General features: G+C 43.3%; 1 protein-coding gene and 1 long non-coding RNA gene across 4 annotated transcripts in view; one reads left to right on the forward strand and one right to left on the reverse strand.

The window, feature by feature from the left end:
- Window positions 1-2,391: 2,391 nt before the first annotated feature.
- Window positions 2,392-3,207, forward strand: LOC127611285 (uncharacterized). Its single transcript, XR_007965281.1, has 2 exons — window positions 2,392-2,549; window positions 3,150-3,207. It is a non-coding gene; the product is annotated as an uncharacterized LOC127611285 (long non-coding RNA).
- Window positions 3,208-5,295: 2,088 nt separating this feature from the next.
- LOC127611271 (dehydrogenase/reductase SDR family member on chromosome X-like) overlaps window positions 5,296-24,576 on the reverse strand; it is a 28,482-nt gene continuing 9,201 nt past the window's right edge. Inside the window, exons 1-7 of one of the 3 annotated variants that reach the window (XM_052081695.1) lie at window positions 21,550-21,749; window positions 20,700-20,807; window positions 16,743-16,811; window positions 9,821-9,922; window positions 8,462-8,669; window positions 8,137-8,344; window positions 5,296-6,591 (exon numbers count right to left, since the gene is read on the reverse strand). In XM_052081695.1, coding sequence (XP_051937655.1) covers window positions 6,412-6,591; window positions 8,137-8,344; window positions 8,462-8,669; window positions 9,821-9,922; window positions 16,743-16,811; window positions 20,700-20,807; window positions 21,550-21,655 — 981 coding nt within the window. In that variant the 5' untranslated portion in view covers window positions 21,656-21,749 and the 3' untranslated portion in view covers window positions 5,296-6,411. Of the gene's footprint in view, window positions 6,592-8,136; window positions 8,345-8,461; window positions 8,670-9,820; window positions 9,923-16,742; window positions 16,812-20,699; window positions 20,808-21,549; window positions 21,750-24,576 lie in introns of those variants that run through there. The other 2 variants (XM_052081694.1, XM_052081696.1) reach the window with 2 other exon arrangements.

Below are 24,576 nucleotides of genomic sequence, written 5' to 3' on the forward strand. Positions count from 1 at the left end.
AAAGTGTCCCGAGTATGTGATCATCAATTACAGGGACATGAATAGAGACGATCATTTTGTCATTTCCAGTGGCTCCGTCTCGCTCCCCCTCTATTTCCTGCTTGAGTGACCTCTGATGACAGTCAATTAAGAACACACACACACACACACATACACATACAGGATGTGTTCTCAAATAATTTCAAAAAGCTAATGGGCAAAGCACCTCATTCTAATGGAGGAGGCATAGAATGTGCCAGAATGTTAGCTACCCGTTATTTGAGAGCGCCTTGATGAGTCGGCGTGTTTTTTCTTTTCTTTTTTTGTGCAAGCTGATGTCAAACACTACGAGAGCCGTTCATGTCTGCTCTGCTGCCTAATCAGGTGTGGCGCGAGCATTGTCCTTGAAGAAGAGCTGGCAGTCACCCTTGTCATCTTCTCATTCCTGCCAAAGGGTAACGACCACAGAGTCATTTTGATTTATTTGCTCAAGGTATCTGATATTTCAAGGTTATTTTCTCCTACTAAGTGGTCAGAAGAGTAGCATGCCTTGTCTGGAAAAAGTAGTCGTAAATGCACGCTTTAAGCCGCGAGGGCATCCCAACTGCTAGAAAATACGAAGCACTTTATTCAAGTACGCTACAAGTAAACTTTTTATTTATACTCAATTGGAGGCAGTATACTTTTAAGTGTACTTTTTAAATACGATACTTTTATAAATGTCACAGAAGTATGCTTAAGTACCCTTGGATTACAGTATAGTGAAAGGTATACGGACAGATACTTATACTATCCTTTTAAAATGTAATGTGTTCCAATATAATGTGAAAAAGTAGACTTTATAGACTTATACTTGAGTATAATTTATAAAGTGTACTCCACATATCCTACTTTTTCAACAGTGTCCCAACAAGAAGTCAAAGAAATAGAAGCTACGCTAGCTTAGCTAGAAGCTATCTTAACTAGCCTAGCTAGTCACTACATTACCAAACAACAAACTGTAACTACTGCATTATGCTGTAAGTGAACTCTTTTCCTTGTCATTTTTATTGCGCCGAATGCCTTTCACCTCCACGCAAGCTTCAAGTTGACTTCTAGTTGGCTTTTATACCATTTACATACCTACCTGCGTAATCTTAAACACGCAGTCCATATAACTCTGCTTGGATCACCGGCAGAGGGGACTATCTGGAACGGCTGCACGCGCTACTTAAAGATGAGGAAGACAGCTCACTCCGGTGCGCTTATAGCAAATGAGAGCCTGATGGTGTGCGATCTGGTGCTTAAGTTCAGACTGCGCCTCGGGCTCAGCAGCGTCTCATGCCGCGTGTCATCAGACTGACAAGTTTCTCTCTCACACACATTGTCAAGGACGGAGAGGGAGAGTGACACCATGATATGTTTATTGAGAGGCTTTGGATAATAGAAAAGGTGGCGGCTACTGCTGGAATGTCACAACTATCGACAAAAAACAAAAACAAACAAAACCCATAAGAAAAGATGGACTCCCTTTTTGAGAGATACGCACACACACAGGCGCACGCACACACTCTCGGGAGGTACAGCAACGCACAGGACAAGACAGTTTCACAGTTTTAACAAGTTCATTTCTACATGGAAAAGTCACAATTACACAATTCGGAGGAAGATTTGCTTTTACAAGGCAACAAAAAGCAGAAAAGAGCCCAACATCGAAATCATGTTAAAAAATACGTTTTTTTTTCTGTTTTGTTTTTGCACTTTTCATAAAATCAACAAGGGCCCAGATGGACTGAATGTTGACATTGGATTTGCGGAGGAAAGCATCATGTGCACCAAATTGGACACCAAAGGACAGAACGGAAGGAGATAGGAGACACTAAAATGTCTGCAGAGGAGGAATTCAGTTCATCTGGCTGCCCCTTGTATACAATTATATGTTCTCTCTTCCTATACATATACACAATTATGATTTACACAACTTGAGCCGGGAACATTTAATATAAATGTAACTCCAGGTCAATCAGAAGAAGTCTAGAAAGAGCTTCTCCGGTCCGTAGCCTTTGGCAATGTTTTGAAACGATGACGGCGGACGAGTAGGGCACAAAAGGGACATGATCACAGACCCCGTCGACTTGAGCGCTTGCTGCTCTTTTTCATTCGGTCTTTGAAAATCAACACCCGATGCGTTTCGTCCTGTCCGTGTCGAACACACTCGAGACGGCGCGACATGTCGCGTTGCAACAAGGTCAACAAGGTGTTGATGACCTACATCGGGTATTGACAATAACAACAACAGAGCCGCATCATCATCTTCTTATCGTAGGATAAGAATGGGCTCAAAACGAAGCACTGGTGTCAGTCAAACATGATCATTTTTTAAAACCGGATTTAGTCGACGTAACCACCTTGCATGCTTTTCAAATAATGCTCAGGAACAGGCTTTGTTGAAACGCGGATGGATGAAGGTTTATTTGCTCCAATGGGACCTAGCATGGCTGTTGTGTTATTTAGGCAGCCTCTTAAAAACAATAGGAGCCACAAAATCAAACAAGCAAGCCCTCAAGTTACAACCTTTGTTCCTTTCCGAGGTGGTATATTAAGATATTTTGTGATGTTTTCTTTAACCAATGTATATCTTCTCAGAGGTAAACTCTTGAACCTGCTTTGGAATACAGGTAATTACAAGTAAATGATTACAAATAAGATAAACCCTTTGGAATGCTTTTAAATGATCACAAGTGAGATAAACTCTTGAACCTGCTTTGGAATAATTGCAAGTAAATAATTACAAGTCCGTGCCACTTGGTTACACAACAAACAGTGTGGCGTAGGAAGGGATGAGAATGGCCACTCACCCCTCCCGATGCACACACTTTAGAGGATAAAAGGATGGGAGCGATGCTACTTCAGCAGAGTCGGCTATGGGTTTACGTACGAACGCCTAGCTCGTATTGAAGCTCACTCTGCTGAGGGTGTTGGCACTCCACCCTACTGGCACACGGTAAGAGTTCTTTAGCTTCATACAACTTGTTTGAACTGTGTTATCATTTCTGTGTGGGACCAATAAAGTGCCTATTGTTGGTAGCCAGAAGTGTCTTGTCGTTATTTCTGAGTGCCTATCTCCGACGATCCTTTATAAAACTTGATATTCATTCAAATTGAGTATCAGAAGTGTTTCAAAACACGAGGCGAGACTGAGAAAATGAGGATGAAAAAGGCTCACGAGCAGAAAAATGCACGACTTGGGGGGAAAAAAAACGACTGAAAAGAGGCTCGCCTCAAATCAGGATGTCGAAAATGAACTTTTGTTCATATGCTTTGTTAAACAGTAGAATACGAAGCGGCAAAAAGATAGATGAGATAAATTGTTCCAGTTAGGAGAATGACGTTATTTTACGAGAGACCTGCTTCGATTCATCTGCTCATATTCATTAAAAATATCGATTGAGGAGTGAACAAACAAAAGGCAACTTCAAGTTCAATGTGCGTGTTCTTTTCTGACCCCAAACGTTTACAATTTGATGGAGGTCAAGTTCCAAAACTTTGAAATTCTTCCCATTAAGTTTCTTCTTTTTTATTTGTGGATGCACAGAATGCTGAAAGGTTAAAATTCCCAATCTGGCCGACACTTGCAACAATTCACCTCGACTCAAGCCCCAGTTCTAGCTGAAAAAAAATATTCAAGCCTGAAGTATGCGCCCCCCTCCCCCTAAAGACGTGCCACAGTCCACAACTTATGAGTGCAAGCTATGAGCACGCTGGCATACCTGAAAAATAAAGCGGAAGACAAATTAATCCGAATAAATACCCGTATCAGCTCAGCTCTGTCATTCAAAGCCTAATTTAACGGTTGAGGAGCTACATTGTCATTCAAACCCTCGCGCAAGCAAATGTCTTGCTTGAACTGAACGACGAAGAAGGCTCTTCTGCGTCACTCGCTCGTATCCCCCGCACCCCCGAAAATACGATCCTGCGTAAAAAGCTCGCCAAAAGCCGGGCCGCCTTGGCATTTGATCCCGCTGTTTGGAGGACACGCAAGGTCATCTATCGCGCTCAGTCCATAAGATGCTGATCCGAACGCTGTCACGAGTACGAGTGGTGCCGGGCAACACGACTGTAAATAATGAATTCTTGACCAAACAAACACGCCTTGGCCCAAATTCCAAAGACGGGAGATCCGGCTCACTGAACGTGTGACTTTTTTTTTTGGCAGATCCTATTTTTTTAAATGTGTAGACAGACAAGTTCCTGGAAACAAAAAGGACGGTGCGGCTCTCTACTTTGAGGGCGATTAGCTTCACATTAATCCTACTCGTTCACACGTAAGATGAGCATAATCAAGAGTGCTGGTCATAACACACGTCGATAATGCGAGATAAAATGTTCTATTTTCACAGTCAAAATATTAGATCACAGTGGAACAACAACAGTTGTTTTTCTTTGCTGTGCGTTTGTTGAGAGAACTGTGCCTGGATGTTCTTTCTCCAATGTTTATGAATCACTTTGTGTGTGTATGTGTGTGCATGAGCAGCTTAGCTGATGGAGCTTGAGTCTCTACCACTGGGAAATCTCCGCTCCCACAATGCACTGGGAGCAACGCCAAATGAAGATGTGGAAACAGAAGGAAGCCAATCACAGCTTGAATATTGAACACCCAAAAGTGCTTTTCCATTTCCTTGCCCTTCTTCAATCCGTAAGATCTCGCCACGGTTGTGCAAACCATCAATATGAACCGGAGTAAAAAAAAAAAACAAACAAACTCAAGTTCATCTTGGACTTGTGTATGAGCACATTCACAATTCACATAGACACGGACTCTGTAAAACGGATTAACACAGGTCACAAAGGAAAATGAGGACAGACTGAAGCGGCCATTGTTTCACGTTCTCTTCTATTTTTGTCTCGGCACAAATCCTGTTTTTGGAAAATTGTTGGGTTTTTTTGGGGGGGGTGTTATTTGGTTTTTTTCTTAAACAAAACCAATACCTTTTCTCTTTTTCAGAAGTGGGGGGGGGTTATCCCCCCAAAATACCCTACTTTCTAGCTATATAGTTGCAGTGCACTGTTGTTTTTGCCATTTTGGATTTAGTCTTTAGGACAAAAATATTCATTGTGCTGTTGTAGGCACATTTTAGTTGTCTATATATGTTATCATTTTAGTTCAGCTTCCATCAATGAAAGCTCAAAAAGCTTTTAATGTAGTCTTTACAAAACGGTAGCTAATTAACCATATGGCTAGCATCCATACTATTATTTGTGTTTTTGTGTGTGGGTGTGTGTGGGGGGGGGGGGGGGGGCTAGCATCCATATTATTATTTGTGTTTTTGTGTGTGGGTGTGTGTGTGGGGGGGGGGGGGTCTGTGTGTGTCAATATGACAAGTTAGACAACCATTATAATTACTTAGTGCCCAACCATAAGTCGTTGCTAACAAACATAAGCAAATGAATTGACGTTAGCATAACAAAGCTAACTTGAGCTTGAAGCTAGATTACAGTCCATTTGTGGCCGGTGTCATGTGGGAAACTTATAAGTTTAAGATGAAATTTATCACAAGCAATTGTCAAGTAACATTATATGTGTAAAGTACGTTCGGAGGACTTGTACCTCATCTTTGAATGAACATCAGTTCTGACAGAAGACCCACCATTTTCGTCCCGTCTTGTCCCGTCATTTTAACATCAAAGAGCCATGTTTAGCCGTTTTGTTGTCATGATTGACATGAAAGTTGACAAAAACAACACTGCTTCAGTGGAAATAGCAAATGCCATAAATCGCCATGAAAGTCTTTTGTTTGGATTTCTAAGAGTTGTTGGGTTAGTTTTTTGGAAAAACACAGCAAATCACATGACTAGAAGAGGACAACGTGAAGACTCAAAAGCGGTTATTTCAAGACGAGAAATGCACAAATAAGCAAAGTGCTGCCAGAAAAATGGGCCTCATCACAGAATGACCCAAGAATCACTGATGTGTTAAAATTCAGCGATGACATCACTTGGCGCCTCCAACGCAAGGGCGCTGAGGAAAAATCCAGAACGTGCGCTACACTTTGACTGACATCAAAGAAACGTGTGCCAAAATCTACTTTCTATAAGCTGGTTGTTTTTTTGTTTTTGTTTTTTTTTTTGTTCCAGATCACATTGTTGAGATGCAAAAGTGTTGGGTCAAGTTCATCAACCTCCTCATTGAGCAGGAGAGCGCTGTTAAGGCAGGTGTCGTAGCGTGCCCACTGCGGACTGACGGCGACGGCCTAGAATGGATGTGCACTCTTTGCTAGCTCACAATGGGGAAAAAAGTCTTCCATTCACTGTAGCCCTTCTTTGGCGGGAGCGAAGAAAAAAATGTGGCCAGCCAATCATAGTCTCCGGTCCCAGGGGGGTGGATTGTGAGATTGTCAACAGAAATGGCAACAATTAAAGATAAAGAAGCTGATTGGCACAATGCAATTGGAGTTACTGCGGAACCAGAAGCCTGTGGCTGGTTTCCCACAGAAGCCGCTGAACCTCGGGGTCAAACGTCAGCGGCGTTGTCGCGTCCCTGCGTCCGTTGACCCAGTAGCCTCCTCCGCACTCGCCCTCCAGTGTTGGTGACAGAGCAGCGTACAAGACTGTGGCAGCACCCTCTGTAGGAGTCTGTGGAATGCAAATACATACTATCAAGTATCAAGTACTATACAGCACACATGACATTTCTTCCCTCTCACAACATACAACAAGAGGAGCCGCTGCGGGTGCCCGCGCCGCCGTCAAAAGAAATATATATTTCTTATATAAGTTTATATATAAGTACCTAGATCACAGTGCAGAGGTACCGGGTTCGATTCCAGTTCCGGCCTCCCTGTGTGGAGTTTGCATGTTCTCCCCGGGCCTGCGTGGGTTTTCTCCGGGTGCTCCGGATTCCTCCCACATTCCAAAAACATGTGTGGCAAGCTGATTGAACACTCTAAATTGTCCCTAGGTGTGAGTGTGAGTGCGAATGGTTGTTCGTTTCTGTGTGCCCTGCGATTGGCTGGCAACCGATTCAGGGTGTCCCCCGCCTACTGCCCGAAGACAGCTGGCATAGGCTCCAGCACCCCCCCACCCCGCGACCCTTGTGAGGATTAAGCGGTTCAGAAAATGGATGGATGGAAGTTTCAAGTACTATACAGCACACATGAAATGTCTTCTCTCTCACAACATACAACAAGAGGAGCCGCTGGGGGTGCCCGCGCCGCCATCAAAAGAAATATATATTTCTTATATAAGTTTATGTATAAGTATATAAGTACCTAGAAGTGCTTTTACTTCGATGTGGAAGATTTAACACAATTACTAGTTGTGAGACATTGTTTTATTTTGAAGTCACGATTACGTTTAGATCCAACATTTAAATTCTCAGCTCCCTTCTTGCTCATTTTGAAACACTGCAAATAGGCCACGTTGTTTAATTTGAAGGCACCTAATTATTCCTATTTGCTGTATGGAGAGCATAACTCTGGGCACGCATGACAAACAATGATTGCAATAATTTAAATGAAGTCGACATTCCAGCAGGGCGAACGTTTCAGCCAGCCTGTCACCGTGCGCTGACTTTCTCGCTTCAGCTACCACGTACCGTAAACAGTCATATTATTTGCTCCTACAATACTCTCCGTTTAGTTTTAATGATGTGGCATGTAAACACCACAGCCGGAAGTTTTCTTCAGGTTAATTGGTGGATGACAAACAAAACCACGGCTTCTTTGAATGCATCGCGATTCTCATAAATCTTACCGTTTGAGATGTTAAGAGGTTGCGACAGGCGAGAGAATCTGTTTGCGCGTTGCAATGCTGCCGCGAATGGTGTACGCGTGTGTCTCCGTGTTAACGACTGGCGTGCACGAGTGTGTGTGATGAATGCGCTCCCAAAGGTTGCGCTCACAGGCAAGTCCCTGTGACAATTGCAGTTTGAGTTCCAACACGCACACGAGTCTCCTTACATTAAATCCCGCAAACAGTAACGGCAGCCTGTGGCTTCGGCTTCAAGCTACGCGAGGGTCGTTTTCAAATTTAACGCAAAGTGAAACGGCCTTGCCTTGATTTCTACTAGCACTTTCCTTTTTCCATTTTCCATCACACATATTTTCACCTAGTGGGCCTGGAATGCATCTCTAACGGTAAATGAATCAGGTTTTACCATATGGGTGCGCAGGTGCCTACCCTGAAAAACAAGCGGGACACAAGACCGTGTGCAAGGCGCAGGGGCGTCCAGAGGTGGCGGTAGAGAGACGTATCCACCATGCCAGGATCCACAGCGCAGGAGCTTACGGGAAAACTTCCCTGCTCCAGCTCCCGGTGGAGGTGGGAGCTAAATAAGAGCTGCGCCAGCTTACTGTGACAATAAGCCGCGTGGGCTGAATAGCGCTGTCTGCAGAGGGAGAACACGGTCAGACATTTACACGCGTCTCTGCTTGTATTTGACATGCTAGAGGGGTCAGGGAGAGGGGGAGGCAAGAAAAAAAAAAATAATTGCGGCAGAAGCTACCTGCAATTCAAGTCATTGAGTCGGATCTCGCCGTTGCGGTGCGCAGAGGAGGAGACGTTGACCACCCGTGAGAAGTTGCCAGATTTGCCGCTGAGCTTCAACGTGTCCAGGAGCAGGCAGGTTAACAGGAAGTGGCCCAGATAGTTCACGCCAAAGTGCAGTTCAAATCCATTCTCGGTACAAGCCTCAGGAACTAGCATGACACCCGCTACACATAAAAACAACCCCACATGCGATTCACACTTGTAAATGGTTACATTTCCCTCCGGGGCTTTTAATGAAGCTGAACAAAAGGCTGATGTTCAAATTGTGATTGGATCATTAAGAATGCATGTTAATAGAAAGCGTGCTTCCTCCCTCTACCTTTTGTCTCTCATTACAAATTTGTAGATTGCTAAAGACGCCCACTCACTGGTGAAAATATGTGGTGTGTCTGAATGTACGGGCTATGTCAATATAGTGCCTTTAGCAAAGAAAATAATGCACAACAACACAAGGGCAGTTTTAGTACTATTCTGAGTATATTTCAATTATTTTCTTCCGTTTAGCAAAATTACTAAATTACCGTATTGGCCCGAATATAATACAGTGTTTTGTGCATTGAAATAAGAAAGTGGGGGTCGTCTTATATTCGGGGTCTAGACATTATACCCTTTCACGACGCTAGATGGCGCCAGATATCATTGAAGCGAATGCTAAACTTGACTCCCCGGGGCCAAAGTGAACCCCTGTCACGAAGAATAAAAATGAAAAATAGCGGTAGCGCGAAGAAGAAAAATAAAAATGGGGGTAAGAAAGAAAAGAGAAGAAAATAATAGAATCGTTAACCGAAAATGGAGAAACGTAGCGACAATCTGGAGAAAAGTGGGTCGAAGATCGGCCAGGTTAACCGGCAGCTCGAGTTATGATGCAATTTACATTTCAAAAACCAGAAGCCATTCATTTAGGAATGTGATTGCACTTTAGATTTGAATGAGACAAAATAACATGCTTTTTCTCTCAAATATATTGTTATAATCCTTTGTTTCAGATGTACTGTAATTATTTTCGGTATAAAAATTAATTTGGTGTTCAAAAAGTCTTTTTTTTCAAACTTGAGTCTTGAAAAAGAGGCCGTCGTCTTATAGCCGGTATCAGGGCCGTCTTATATTCGGGCCAATACGGTACTGGTTGAATTGGTACTTTATAAATGCCTACAAGTGAAGCGTAGTTCAGACATAGACCGCCGCCGCCCGTATAGTCTTGAATCTACCGAGTGACATTCAAGTGGCTTTCGTAAAGGGAACTCTTATCACATTGAATTCTAGCGGTACCTAATGAGGTGTCAAAGGAGTGTGTTACATCATCACCGACACCCACCATTATTGACCAAGATATTGAGTGGTAAGTCACGCTCCTTGAAGCTCCGGACGAACTGACGGACTGACTGCAGAGACGCTAGGTCCAGTTTTTTGAACTCCACTAGAGAGAAAACACACACACACACACACACACACACAAACGCAAAGAGAGGCACATACTGTACATGAGAGCCATTGCAAACGGATTATTTCTGCGAAGCATTTCGCCGGTAAAACATCAAAGAGTTTTAATCATCTCTTACAGCAGCCTCAGCGGCATCGCGTGCGACAATAACGGGACAGCTTACAGCAGCCGTCGTCGCGTGGCCACTTAACATGGAAATCTAAGATGTGTTCCTATCACAGTGTGACACACTATTAGATGGGGTTTAAGGTTTGATATGGCATGGGGTTCATACGGAGTGACTATGGAGCGGTTATTGTCAGTGCAAATCTGTGCAAAAATAGAAAAATGTACAGTAAATAATTACATGGGGTAGATTCACCTTGCTGGTTTCCAAAGCATCCTTTGCGGGGGTTTTTTCAGGCATTGACTCGATTACAACTGGGCTGTTCTGAGGTCCAACATTAAGACTGAACGAGGTTCAGGTACGTTTGTGACTGTCATTAGATTAGTGCAAAGTGACTATTGGTATCGAGGAAGCAAAAACAAATGTGTTTTTTTTTTTCAAGGGAAACCATTGCCACTTCAGAAATATAAACACCTAAAAAAGCAGAGTCAGTCTTCAAAAGAACTTCAAAATAGGTGAGAGCAAATGTGTGTGTGTGTGTGCGTGTGTGTGTCTGCGCGCGCGGTCTGTCAGTGCTCCCCTGTCCCCTTCATTTGGCCTCCCCAAGGACCCCTGTCAAGACAAGCCAGTCATATCTAGAGAGCCCACCGGGAGCAAAATGGCATCGATTTGAACGGGCCTTGCTGGTGTCAGCCAGCTTTTAATTCCCTCCTAGATCTCCGAAGAGCCTCAGCTTCCTCGACGCTGCAGCTTGGCATTCCTTTTTTTTTTCTTTTTTTAAATCAAAAGGAATAATTTAAAACAGACGACGCAACTGCTTTGGAATATAAAAATCTCGCCACCTCTTTTGAACCGCACCGATGCATATAAACTACGGTGGGTCCGTCTTTCTTGGAGCCTAAAATTATTTGGGTCCGTCTGATGTCACCGCATTGCCGAGCAGCCATTCTGTCATTAACCGGTCTGCGTGTCAATCATGTAAGATGGTTTTCGCTGTATTTTGTGTGTGTGTGTGTGGAGGGAGGAGAGTGGGGGCACATGCATGCAGAAACAATCTGGAATACGTTTGCGTCTTCTCGAAGTGAAGGTGAAGTGAAAGTTTTAGGAACTGACTTTTGCACTATTGACAGATTTGTGGCTGTGTTTAAAAATTTAAAAAAAGGCCAATTTCCAACTCAATATTTAATGGTGGGTGGTATTTTTGATGAAGTTGTTCCATGACTGATTTCTTTTTTCACAGTTTCAACAATCCATTTTTTAAAAATCATTAAAGCACAGTATTTCACCATTAACTCTTGGCTAGATGAAAACCACCCCCGTTGGCATGCTCTCGCTGACTCAGCACGTCCTAATCTTTCTTCCCCTACTCCCCCCCCCAAAAAAAACTGCCTTAAAATGACTCCAATGATTATCTTGAAGCTCTATTATTTGATGATTGCGCAGGACGGCTATCTATTCCCATGACTGAGAATTATGAGTGTAAGAAAGCGCCAATTTTCAACAGGGGGCTCCCTGCATCGTTGTCGACATAGAATAAGGTCTTTAAAGCTCAAAGTCACATCGGCATTACCTGGACACGTGTGCTACATTTTGAAGCAGGTCCCAAACTTATATTGCATTGAAAAAATAAATAAAGCAGCTTTTTCACCTGTCATTATATATTACATTGGATTGGTATGTACTGAAATGGGAGAGGGAAGGGGGGAGGGGGGTGTGATGGACAAGCTCATACGCTATAACCGCATGATACGATCACACCCCCTGAATTAATCAAACTGAAAGTCAAAAAAGTTGTCAACATTTACAAATTGGAATAGGCAAAGCAAGACAATCAGGGATGTAGCAGATGACTTGGGCAAGATAGCAGCATCGTGCTGATGTCTGCCAAAGATAAATTCATCAATCTGTGAGTCAGTCTCCAAAATAGTACATCTGAGATTTATTTATTTTTTAAATGATTTCACTGGAGCGTTTAGTGAACAAAGGGTTTTAAAAAAAATGCCAGAAAGAAAATTTCTAATTGGCACACTTGAATCGAGATGGTGAAATCTTTCAACTGGCCAACTCAAGTAAATAACGCAGCTATACATGACATTACTGTTCCCAAAACACATGCTTGGATGAACTAAAAATGTCTTGTTTGAACTACCGGAGCAATTTTCAAGTCTTGAGTGACGGACAGCAAATTTGAATCAAAATCTTGTTTTTACAAGATCAGCTGTTCCACTTTTGACACAACCTGCCAAGAATACCCGGACACATCCAGAGTAATCTACCCTGAACAGCCGGTAATTAATATGAATGTTGGCTTCCACCAAAACCTTATTAGAGTTCAATTTGAGGCTTTCATCTTGCCGCACCTGTCAAATGTCTTCGTCGCCCCTGCGGAAGATGAAATAACTTTCGCAGATCGACGGGGAAAGGATGATGGACGACCGCGCCGGCGTCACTTAGCATAAATCCACCTGGTTTCAAAATGCATCTTGTGGCCCCCGGTTGGTGGCTGCAGCAAATATGATTAAGATGGATTACATTTAAAGCTGATATTAAAATGCGTTGCCGGTAAACACATCACGTTTTGTCCTGCTGTTGATTTGACATTCCAAACGCATGCTTCCAGGCAAGACGTTAACCCTCGTAGTGCACCGCTTGCGATAAATGTAAAATGATGTCTTTGAATCGAAGGCAAAGGCATTCAGAAAAACACGAGAGAGCTGAAACTTATGGAGGGGTTCTAAAATGGCCTAAATTTCATGACGTCACCGGCTGATAATTCTCAGGCATTGCAGCAATAACAAAAAAACGTTTTGATACCTTAATCTTCACAATTTACATATTTTGCACCATAGAGACCCATTATAATTCATATTTTTGAATGCATCGTAAACCTAATGTGTAAACATGCATTTCACACGATTTTTACGTCAATCGCTTTGTTTTCGCTTGGACAGACGTATGCATGCCACATTGTTGGGTTGAGGTCATTCCAATTGTGCAACTTTTAGGTGGCGCCAGAGGATCGCAAATGAGTTTGCCTTTTTGCAGGAGGCTTCAAACCAATGCATTTTACATGAACACGTCCGGTCGGGATTGTTAGTAGGGCTTGGTTGGGACCTCCAGACACAATTTTTGTTTTCCTTTTGCAAAAAATAAAGAATAAAAAATCCCAAAGAACTAATAAAAACTATATATGTATGGATAGCACAAATGCCTCTGAACATTTTGAGTGTTTGAAAAAAAAAGAATGTTTTTATAACACAAAATACATCATTACAAAAATTGTAAAATGCGTAATTTAAGGCCTTTTTAATTTGGAGCACACAAGGGTTAAGCACGTGGAGATGCTGTCGAGTAGCGCGTCTTGTTTGGGTCACGCCTTTCATGACAATGCAATATTGAGATATAGTCACCCGTGATGGCCTTGATTGATCGCGATGATTGAACGGTAGAAAACGGTGAACTTATAGCCCCCTCACCCCCCTTTTGAGAGCACCTCTTGAAGACTCAGACAAGGAAGTAAATTGTTTCACTTCGAGATGTCTGATAAACAACGCCGCGTTCGTCACGAATATTTCGTCCGGGCAGCGAGCCAGCATTCACTCCTCCACTGGCTGTTATTATTCGGCGGATGTAGCGGACAGGAGGCGGGCTGCGTGACGGTCAGCGCTAATGCAATGACAGTCTCCTCAATCAAGAGCGGTTGTGTCTTTCGGTTGCCGCTACTTGTTGGTGAGCACAACACTCGTGTATTGAAAAATGAGAGTCATTCAACGCATGGGTGACTGCTAAAGTTGCACAGTCCGCCGCGGGATACTGATCAACCTTCAAAGTATTTCGGAATATTTTATCAGTGCAAATGCAAATTGATTCAAGCCATCAAATGGGTGCGGTGTTATTTTTTTTTTCCCGGAAACTTCCATCCATACATTTTCCGGTCCGCTTATCCTCATAAGGTCGTGAGGTCAACGTGCTTACCACTGGACCGCCGGTGCATGAATATAAACAACTAAAACAGTTGAATCATACATTTCTATTATTCAGTACCAGCCAATTCTAGACCAAGTCTGAAAAGACGTTTAAAAACGTCTTTGGGAGTGAATGAGTTAAATAAATCCACTTTTTTGCTGATGTCGAAATATTTGGAACTGTTTATGTCAATTGTATTTAACCCTTTCGGGGACGGTGGTTACTGCAGTGGACGTTATCAGATTTCAAATTGTTCCAATTCGAATTCCAAAGCCAACAAGAAAAATTTACTTGTAGCGTGATTTTTTTTTTTATAGCTGCTCACTGAACGGAGCTTAGACGGAGACATAACTCGCCACATGCGCGTTCGCACACACGCACATACTCACATATAGACAGACGTGCGTTAGTTTCCTTTTTAATCCAAGCTTTTGGTTTGAGGCGGATTTTGTAACTTTCAAGTGCAGCGTGACTAAAATTAGTGGACATCCAGAGTTGCCCGTGGCAAGCATGCATAAATACCTTGTATCTGTGTCTAGCCTGCAAATGTGTGTGTGCGTGTGTGTGTAAATGATTTAAAAGAAAATGCTTTATATCTCAGTATTTTTATGCTGTTGTTGTTTTTGAAGGAGGGCCAGACCCATGTGACCCAAAGGTGACACAAGGTCGTTCATTCAAAAGCTTCATGGGTTGGCAATCGCGTTCCTCAGGGGGGGCCACTATCTTGCATGTTGTGGATGTTTGCCCTCCTCCAGCGCACCAGATTCAAACAATCAACTCATCGGCAAGTTCTGCAGAAGCCTGATAATCATGTTTTGATGATTTAGAATGAAAATATGCTAAGCCGGCCGGGTGTGCTTCATACCAGTGCATAAGTCGCGCTCGCTTTCAAAAAGGTTGGTGACTCCTGATGTGGACTGTTTGTCATCCAATCACAAGGCAACACAGAATACGGCAATCCACCCCACCCCCCCTCCAATAGCTACAAAGATAGTCGCCAAGGTCACACAAATGTGCACGTTTAGGCTTCCTTTTGTGATATAACACTCACAGGGGCTGGGACTATTTTTTAATTTTCAGGTTGATGGGCAAACCGGTAGTCCAGTGGTTAGCACGTCGGCTTCACAGTGCAGAGGTACCGGGTTCGATTCCAGCTCCGGCCTCCCTGTGTGGAGTTTGCATGTTCTCCCCGGGCTCACGTGGGTTTTCTCCGGGTGCTCCGGTTTCCTCCCACATTCCAAAAACATGCGTAGCAGACTGATTGAACACTCTAAATTGTCCCTAGGTCTGAGTGTGAGTGTGAATGGTTGTTCGTTTCTGTGTGCCCTGCGATTGGCTGGCAACCGATTCAGGGTGTCCCCCGCCTACTGCCCGAAGACAGCAGGGATAGGCTCCAGAACCCCCGCGACCCTCGTGAGGATCAAGCGGCTCGGAAGATAGTAAAAACCCCCAAATGTGGAAGTAGCTTCACCCCTTAAAGAGATGAAGGATAATTATTTGATCAGACTGATTTCATCAAGGGCCAATATATTTGGTGCAAATACTCGGAAGCGTGCCAAAGGGAGTTTGGACAGAGATGTTAAAGTGTGCCGCCACACATACTAATGAGAATCCATTACTGGCTCATTCAACCACAAACATACACACATTTTCATCCGGTGCGCAAGCATCTGGCAGCAGTCACCCTCCCCTTGTCCCTGATGCCTCAGCGCCTGCCAATTACAAAAAGAAGTGATCAATCCCGCCGCAGCCTCGTTCGAGGAAATCGACTTCAATGACACCGGCGACATGGCTGCTGTCGCTAAGCTTGACAGCCACCGACACGCGAGTCGGACCGCGGCCAACTGGTCTTCAGCTGCTCTCGCTCCGGTGCCAACTAAGCTGGGGAGGGGGTATAAATGACATTTCAGGCTATTTTAAAATATAGATGGCGAAAAATGCTTTGTCGAGTGGTAAAGAGTTTGAAACGACAGTGTTCTGTCCGTAATTTAATTTCGAATGTTGCATTTAAGTTACACTAAAATGACGTTAATGCTTCTACGGGTAGTTGAGAGTATTTTTAATGCAACTTAACTTTATTGTTTTCATTGTAGAGCAGCGAAGTTCGCAACCGGAAATGGCGTCGTCAAATCAGAATTCGCGTACGAGGAAGCAGGAAGTAGAAGCGAGAGATCGTCGGCGAGACAAACGTGATGGGAGTCGAATTCTAATCCAGCACAATCCACACACATTTTACGACTTTGGTAGCATCGCGGGTATGTTGTGTTGTGTTGTTATCGATGAACGGTTCTGTGACGCTTTATGTCAGAAAAAAAGTTAAATCTATGCTAGCATCTTCTAATTGCGTTAGCGCAATGATGTTTCGCTTCTATGACGCCTGGGGTCATGTTAGCTTATTTTTTTGGTTGTGAATCGAAAGTAATATTGGCTTGTACTGTATTTTACAGTTTCACCTTTTTCTGCATCATTAAACCTGTGGACCAAGAATAACGTCTTCAGAGTCTATTCTGCGCATTTGATCTCCCTACATATTTGCTTTACATTACTTTTTTCCCCCCCATATCACCGTCTTGTTGTCTCCCCTCCAAGAGCAATTGGGTATCATGCCAATCATGTCGGCGTGAAAGCTCTCTGTGTGCGTTGACGCCCGCAAGCGGCCGCCATCTATGGGAAAACGGTCTTAAGTGTTCATGTTACTATTCACAGACACGCGCACGGATTCACCTTCAGCCTCGTTGTACTCTTCGTGGATCTTTTCGACGGCTGCCAGACCCTGTTGTTCGTCCCGACAACCTGAGAGGAGAAAAAAGGACACAATCGAATGAACAAAAACACTTTTTTTAAAAAAATCACAATGCAGGAAGTAAACTATGTACAAGGTACGAAGGCAACGCCTTCACTTTTCACTTTTTACTTTTCCAATACATTAAAGATTCCATTTTGATTTTCAACACCCACAGATGGTCAAAGGCACACCCCCAGTGACCGTCGTTTAGAGAGACACTCTGCATATGAATGAAGCGCGCCTCTTGAAGAGAGAGACGGCAATATTACTGAGACGCTCCTGATATTTTCAAAAGGACCTCACTTGACATGACTTATCGTTTAGTTAGTTTTGGACAGAACTCGACAGGCCATTTTTCAGCCCATACATACTCAATTCTTCATATATTCTGTTCTCTTCCGAAATCCACATTGCTTAGTTTCACTGCGGACTCATATTATTTGGGAGATTGAGGGGGGGAAAAAACTATTTAAAAAAATAATAACGGTCGTGACTTTTCATTTCCACCTAGACGGAGCATAAAAGCTCTCACGGACATCTTAGATGATCACGCAGGCCTTTTCAAGGGCACGGCATCATTTAGCCTGATTGCGCTGTTGCTGTGTCACTAAATTCACGCGCAAAAGCAAACTAACTTGCAATAACTCCGAATTGGATAAAAAGGATTTTGATTGAGAAATAACGCTAGAAAATTTCACACATGCTCAGCTGTGTCAAAAAAAATGTCTGACAAAAGAATCCTTAAAAAAAATGGAACACAAATATGGATCCACTTTTCAAAATAGGATTTCTTTCCCTGACATGGACGACTAATCCAAGAGAGTTGAGAAGATCTAAACGTGACAACTGAACTCGCGGGGACTAAGCGTTTCTTCAAACGCCTGGTGGATTTACTGCGTGCCCGTTGAATTATACACCTTCGGTTTTGCCGAATCAATCCACGAGTGAGAGGATGTGGCGCATCCGGAGGTTGATCCTTGTGCGTACTTACTCTCCGTACACGAAGGAGGTCATTTCTCATTCCTTGCAACGATTGTTTCATTACTGAAAATAGGTGCCTTGCTATTTCCGACGTCAACGAGCACAAACACACACGGCAGCTTGGGTGTTGACAGATTTCCATCAGGTCGGATGATTGAAATTTGTTTACCGTGAGATGAGATTTTTGGGGTGTGTGTGTGACTGTAATATACAAAACCACACACGCAGCATTGTACCTGTGGTCGGAATGTATTCTATCGTAGCGCAGATGAAGAAAGTCTCTCTGCGAAACCAACAACATGTTACTGTACGCATTAGCTTTTTTATGCTCATTAATAAAAATTAAAAAAACATGAGTTCATCAAAATCATCATCTTGTCATTCTATTAATTATGTTTACAGTGGTATCTCTACTTACAAAATTAATTGGTTCTGAAAGAATTTTTTGAACTAGATTTGTAAGTCGAGACGCGTTTTCAATGTAAATGCCCTAATCCGTTCTGTGTCGCCCCAAAATTCAGACAAAAATGTTTCCTGAAGCATAAAAATGCGCCAAAATATCAAGAATATACATGTTACAGTTAGATTGTTGCACAATTTATTTTGTTTTCACGCTTGAGATTGGAATGGAAAATGTTGAATTAACCTCGTGGCGTGAAGAGAGATGAGGCGCAACAACATTTTTTAACTGTGACGGTCCCATGGGATGCACCAAAGTTTTTTGGGGGAAAACTTGAGACAAGAAGGAAGGAAGATTCCACTTCCGCTCATCCTAAAATCTAACTCGAATTTCTTGATTCTTCTAAAAAGTTTCCTCAAAAGACAGCACACGTGTCACGGCGTCCCTTTTTTCGCCTTCTCGAGAGTGAATGACAGCCCGTTGAAAGCAACCTGGGATTTACTGTCGCTGGCAAACGATTAATTATGGATGAAATACTCCACCGGCGCTGTTAACACTTCCTAATGCTGATGGGTGGGGGTCGGGGGAATAGTGTGGAGGATATGATGAGAAGGACATCTGTGTATCCGTTCGAGGAGGACATCATAAAATAAATGCACAATACAACAGCACGTTATTTTTTTACAAGGGCATTTGATAGATTATCGGCTTCGTTATCAGTGTGCATTATTCAGTGTTATTTTATTCACTTTAAATATTGACACAGAATGCAACAAAATGTAAAGTCGCGGCTGTTTGGACTGTCACCATCTTTTTGGGGGGGGGGGTGAGAGAACTGTTATATTTTTTTCTAAACACAGCAAGAGACGAATAAAATCAAACTTGATGTTAATGTAGAATAAGGCGTACAGAATCAAGGTCATCTTGGATGTGGGGGGGGGGGCATTTTAGACAAAATCAGCCAAAAGTATTCATAAAAATAGAAATTCATTCATTCATTCATCTTCCGAGCCGCTTGATCCTCACTAGGGTCGCGGGGGGTGCTGGAGCCTATCCCAGCTGTCTCCGGGCAGTAGGCGGGGGACACCCTGAATCGGTTGCCAGCCAATCGCAGGGCACACACAGACAAATAACCATTCGCACTCACACTCACACCTAGGGACAATTTAGAGTGTTCAATCAGCCTGCCACGCATGTTTTTGGAATGTGGGAGGAAACCGGAGCACCCGGAGAAAACCCACGCAGGCCCGGGGAGAACATGCAAACTCCACACAGGGAGGCCGGAGCTGGAATCGAACCCGGTACCTCTGCACTGTGAAGCCGACGTGCTAACCACTGGGCTACCGGGCCGCCTTAATAGAAATGTATGATTCAAATGTTTTATTTTTATTTATGCACATTTTATGCACCAGTGGTCCAGTGGTTAGCGCCTCGACCTCACAGTGCAGAGGTTGTGGGTTCAATTCCAGCTCCGGCTCCTTCCTGTGTGGAGTTTGCATGTTCTCCCCTTGCCTGCGTGGAAGACGATGCTTACCTATGTACAAGAATGAACTGAAAGATGGAATGCACCGCAAATTCTCATCTGATTTGCTGGCTAAAGAAGAGTCATATTGAAACAAAAGCCTGCTGCAACTAGTTTCATGGCAGCCTTTCATCGATTTGGGCTATTCTCTGCGGAGAATTACTATGCTGGACACCGCAACAAAACAGAGGGTACGAGCTTGCTGCCATTGGAAGCCGACAAACGGGCAGATGGATAGTTGCGACCCAAAGCTCGTAGGGCAATATCACTGCGCTAGTCTTTAAAGAAAAAAAGATCTATTTGTGGGGAAAATAGACTTTCTTTAACAGCCAACCCTCGGGGAACATAAAAGTGTTAAAACAACTGGCTTTCTGGGGACTGTTTTCTACACCCCGAAGACTATTTTCCTCTGTTATTGCTCTGCTATTTCCTTGAGATGCAACATCTTATTTGTGAGTAGCCCTCTAATGTTTTCAGAATGTAAAACTGAATATTGTGGGTCATTTAGTTAAATAGAGTTTAATGGCATGCCCTCTCAGAAAAGAAAAAATAATAATAAATCTTTCCAAAACCTCCCCCGAGGTACAAGAGTAAAAGGATGGGGTATTCTGACTCACATTTCTAAATGATGGCATTGAAGCAAAAGAAGATGAAAGGATACGTGAGTCAAGAAAACGAGCGGGCAAGGACACTGCCACCATCTACTTGACACTCACGCATACCATTTGATGACAAGGCACTTTGATTTATTGCTGTTGTTGGATTTATAATAAAATGGTGTCTTTTACTAATTCTAAAACATATGACGATTGTTGAAAAAGCACTCTTCCGGTTATGATTTACTGCTATTGTTACTGCTTCGTAAATGATGCTGCAAAGTTGTTAAAAGCCGGACACCAATATCTGATGCCGCTCTGTCAGATGTGTGTTGATGCGGTTATCTGCTGTCGCCATGCTGTTTACACGGTGGAAAAGTGGAATATAATACCGTACCTATGATAACACGTGCCCCCAGTTTGGCCATGTGGCGGGCGACCTCATAGCCGATTCCCCCGCCTCCTCCCGTCACTATGGCAACCTTGCCATCTTGTCGGGGCATCGCTGGCAGAGGCAGAAGAGGACACACGGTTATCAGATGGAACGTCATGAGATAAGGAAGACATTTATATACGTTTTAGAAACGTTCAAAGGCATGCAGGTTGACTGTCGTTAATTAAATATGTCTGTACATTTTTTTTGTAGCGCTTACTCATTCGGGTTCATGAGTAGGCTGGAGCCTATCCAAGATGACTTGGGGCAAGAAGCGCCATACTGAACTAGTCAAAAATCAAAGGCCATACATGAACTTTCCACCCGGTGTGGAAAAAAAAAAGTCATGAAGAATGAACTGAATGTTCTGGACAGAAATGAAACCCCAAACCTAAACAAAATGTGCATGACGGTACAATGGCGTAAACCTTTTCTTAATTCAAATCTGTTGCGTCGGTGGTGTATGAACGGAACGCAGTAGTAAAGCGATGAGCTCCTCGTAGGTTTAATTGTGCTTTGTGGTGATTGGTTGATATCTAATTGACTGGCAACCAATGGGCGTCTTGTGCTCTATTTCAAACCAACCTGCATTGTGAAAACAGATCATTTAAACGTTACCTGAAGCGACAACAAAGACCGACAAGGCCACGGATCATTTATTCATAACTCCCCCAAATGTTTCGCCTTTCCCTTAAATTCGGCGTGAATATTATGCAGTAAAAAGCATATAAGACCACGTATTAAGGTCACCGAGTGTGCTGCTGCAAGAGGAAGCGAGCTGTCAAACACAGACCGGCAACAAGACTGAACCAACCTGGCAACTCAAAGCGTTTGCCGAACAGCTGATTCACAAGAACCTTCAAGCCGAGCAGGTAAAGCTTGATCGCAGACACCAAACGAAAAATTACAAGGGAGAACATTAGATTGGTTGTTTGTTTTTATCTAGGGTGGAACAACTCGCTAGCTTGCAGAGGGAAAGAGAAAAAAGCAGCTAGGAGAGCGTGTGTGTGTGTGCGTGTGTGTGTGCGTGCAGGACACGTTCCAATATGAAGTTGTCATTCCCTCGCGTCCTTCGTCCCAAAGTACTTAACAGGAAGACGCTTTCGAAAGCTACATAGCATTTCATTTCAAAGCTATTAGAACAAAAGCTCACCTTTTAACTCGATTTTTTAAAACTTGTTTGTGTTCTCCTTTGTGAAAGTGATCATTTCACGGTTAAGACCAAGGAGTTGGCACGCGTGTGCTCAAAAACACTTTAGAGGGGAATACAGTGATCCCTCACTTATCGCCGGTAATGAGGACCGAGACCACCCGCGAAAGAGGAAAATCGGCGAAGTAGGTCCTACCCGCCCCCGGTACAAGTATATGTACATGTGAACGAGTATATATAATATTTATAAGGCCAAATTTAGAAGTAAATGTTTGTAGTAATTAACATTACTTAATTCTATATACTAATATATAAATGTATATGTATGTGTGTATAAGTTAGATTAGGTTAGTGTATGAATAACAAAATACAGTACATGGAGGACTGTGTATGTGGCTCTGTGACTCACTGTTGTTGTGCTGACTTTAGCTGCCTCTCGCGGACCTTTTGTGGACCTTTGGCGGCATTTTCACTTTTTTTGGGGGGGGATGAATGCTTTTGATAATTCTGCAATGCACTGAAACCACAAAAAATGAACCACGAAGTAGCGATGGATCACTGTACACCAAAATAATGGGATATGTGGGCCGCACACATTACTGTGCCTACCCCTGACCCAGATGATAGAAGGGTGAGAATTGTATTTTCCAACTTTTAATACAAATCATTTTAAATATACTGTATGTGTCTCACTTCTGTGCTTTCAGCTCATCATAAAAACAGTCTTTATCTTCACATGTATGAATATATTAGTTGCATAAAATGTGGATATGGCTGATTTTATGTTCACATTTGCCTTGCAGGCTCAGAGCGTTAAAATAGAAGATGCCACGTTGAGTCATTTCTAAGCGTACGATGATCGTTCTGAGATATCACCATGCATGATCACATAATGTACTTGATCGGATTTAGTGTGCTGGATCTCCGCAGCTCTGTGAATGTTAATTTAAGTTATTCAAGTGCAAATTGAGGGCACTTGTGGTTGAATAAAGGGACTCTGTTTGGTACATGGGTCGACTCCATGCATGAAGCAAAATGGAATGGCTGCACAACGTTGCTTTTACATTCATCATATTGCCTTGGTCTTATTGCCTGTTGCCCAAGCGATCACACATGATGGAAGCAACAGAGCGACTTGTGTGAGCTGTCATTTCCCAGCATGCGCTAGAAGCATGTCTCTGCAGTGGACCCTCACTCGTGTGTGTGCGTTCTCAGAGCGGGTTTCGCGTCACCCGTCGAGTCTCTTAATCATCCAATAGAGCACACAACGTAAACATTTGTTTAAAATTGCAAACTTACCACGATATTTTTTTTTTTGGGGGGGGGGGGGCCTTTCCAAACATTTGACCTGGGCCAGTTGGACACATTTTTGTCACCACCATCTTCCAGCTCATAAGAGTTTCGTGAGGATTTGCATAAATGTCCCCGTGCAAGAAATCACTTAAAATTAAACCGTGTCGGGCAAAGAATTTCATTTCATTCATTCTGCCGTAGCAAGTTTTATACATCAATACGTCATATATTTCACCCCGGTCAACAGTTTCACCTTGGCGCAGGTCTGCCTTCATTTTCAAATCCTGCCATAACAACGTTCCCAGAGTTATTCACACACAATTCAAGTATGTTGACAAAGTGCTAAAAAAAAAAAATCTCTGAGGAATTGAAATTGTCAGTGTGGTGTCGTGAATGTTAAATTTGGACGCTGACACCGCCAGGCACACTGGAGGACAGAGCGCTTGGCGCAAAAAGAAGACTGAATAAGATCTTCGTTTCAGTCATCGGGAAGTATATGAAGCAAATGAATGCGGCGCGGCATTAGCACAAATGTGAACAGACAACCCACTGCCGGGCTGGATTGTGATTGGCGTGCCCAACAGGAGCCACCTGAATTATCACGGCACTCAAAGTAGGCCAGCCAAAACTCTTCTAACATTTCTCTTAAGGACAAACACGGGGGGGGGGGGGGGGGTTATGCAGCATCATTTCACTTTTTTTTTTTCCTTCTCAGTAAAAGGACTGATTGATTTGTCTCACCCGCTAACCATGAGCTATGTTAACTATGTTGACCACACGCTCGCTATAATTATTGGACTTGAGCGGCAAGAGATTGTGTCACCGCCACTGCGCTTGGACAAAATGCACATCCTTGCTCCCACACGTGTTGCTGTTAACGTGAGCTGAGTGGATGTGTATGTGTGTGTGTGTGTGTGTGTGTGTGTGTGTGTGAGTCTTTGTTCTCCCACAGCCTGAGAGGTTGAGGGTCAGCGAGGCGAGCCAGCCTGCTATTGTTTAAAGGAAATTGCATCTCACGCATGACTGTGGGATGATTATTTGGGATGATGGGACGTCAGGGAGACAGCTCTCCATATACACTCTCTCTCTCTCTCTCTCTCTCACCCCCCCCCACCCCACACACACACACACATACTCGGAGGCATAAGGGAAATAGGAGATGATAGGAGGGCGTGTGATGTAAACAATATGTGAACCGCATCAAAATAGCTCCAACAGTCACCACTTTTTTTGTTGTTGTTTGTTTTTTTCATGACAACCATTAACTGGCTTCAAAATATGACTTGTCTCACTTCGTAAATCAAGGCGGGTATTAGCATCCGCCGGATATGATGATGAGTGTTTGTTTGTGCATGTTTAAAAAAAAAGGCCTTTTTCATTAGGCATGGGCATACGAAT

The sequence above is a fragment of the Hippocampus zosterae genome, chromosome 12, assembly GCF_025434085.1.
Source record: "Hippocampus zosterae strain Florida chromosome 12, ASM2543408v3, whole genome shotgun sequence".
NCBI classification, from domain to species: domain Eukaryota; kingdom Metazoa; phylum Chordata; class Actinopteri; order Syngnathiformes; family Syngnathidae; genus Hippocampus; species Hippocampus zosterae.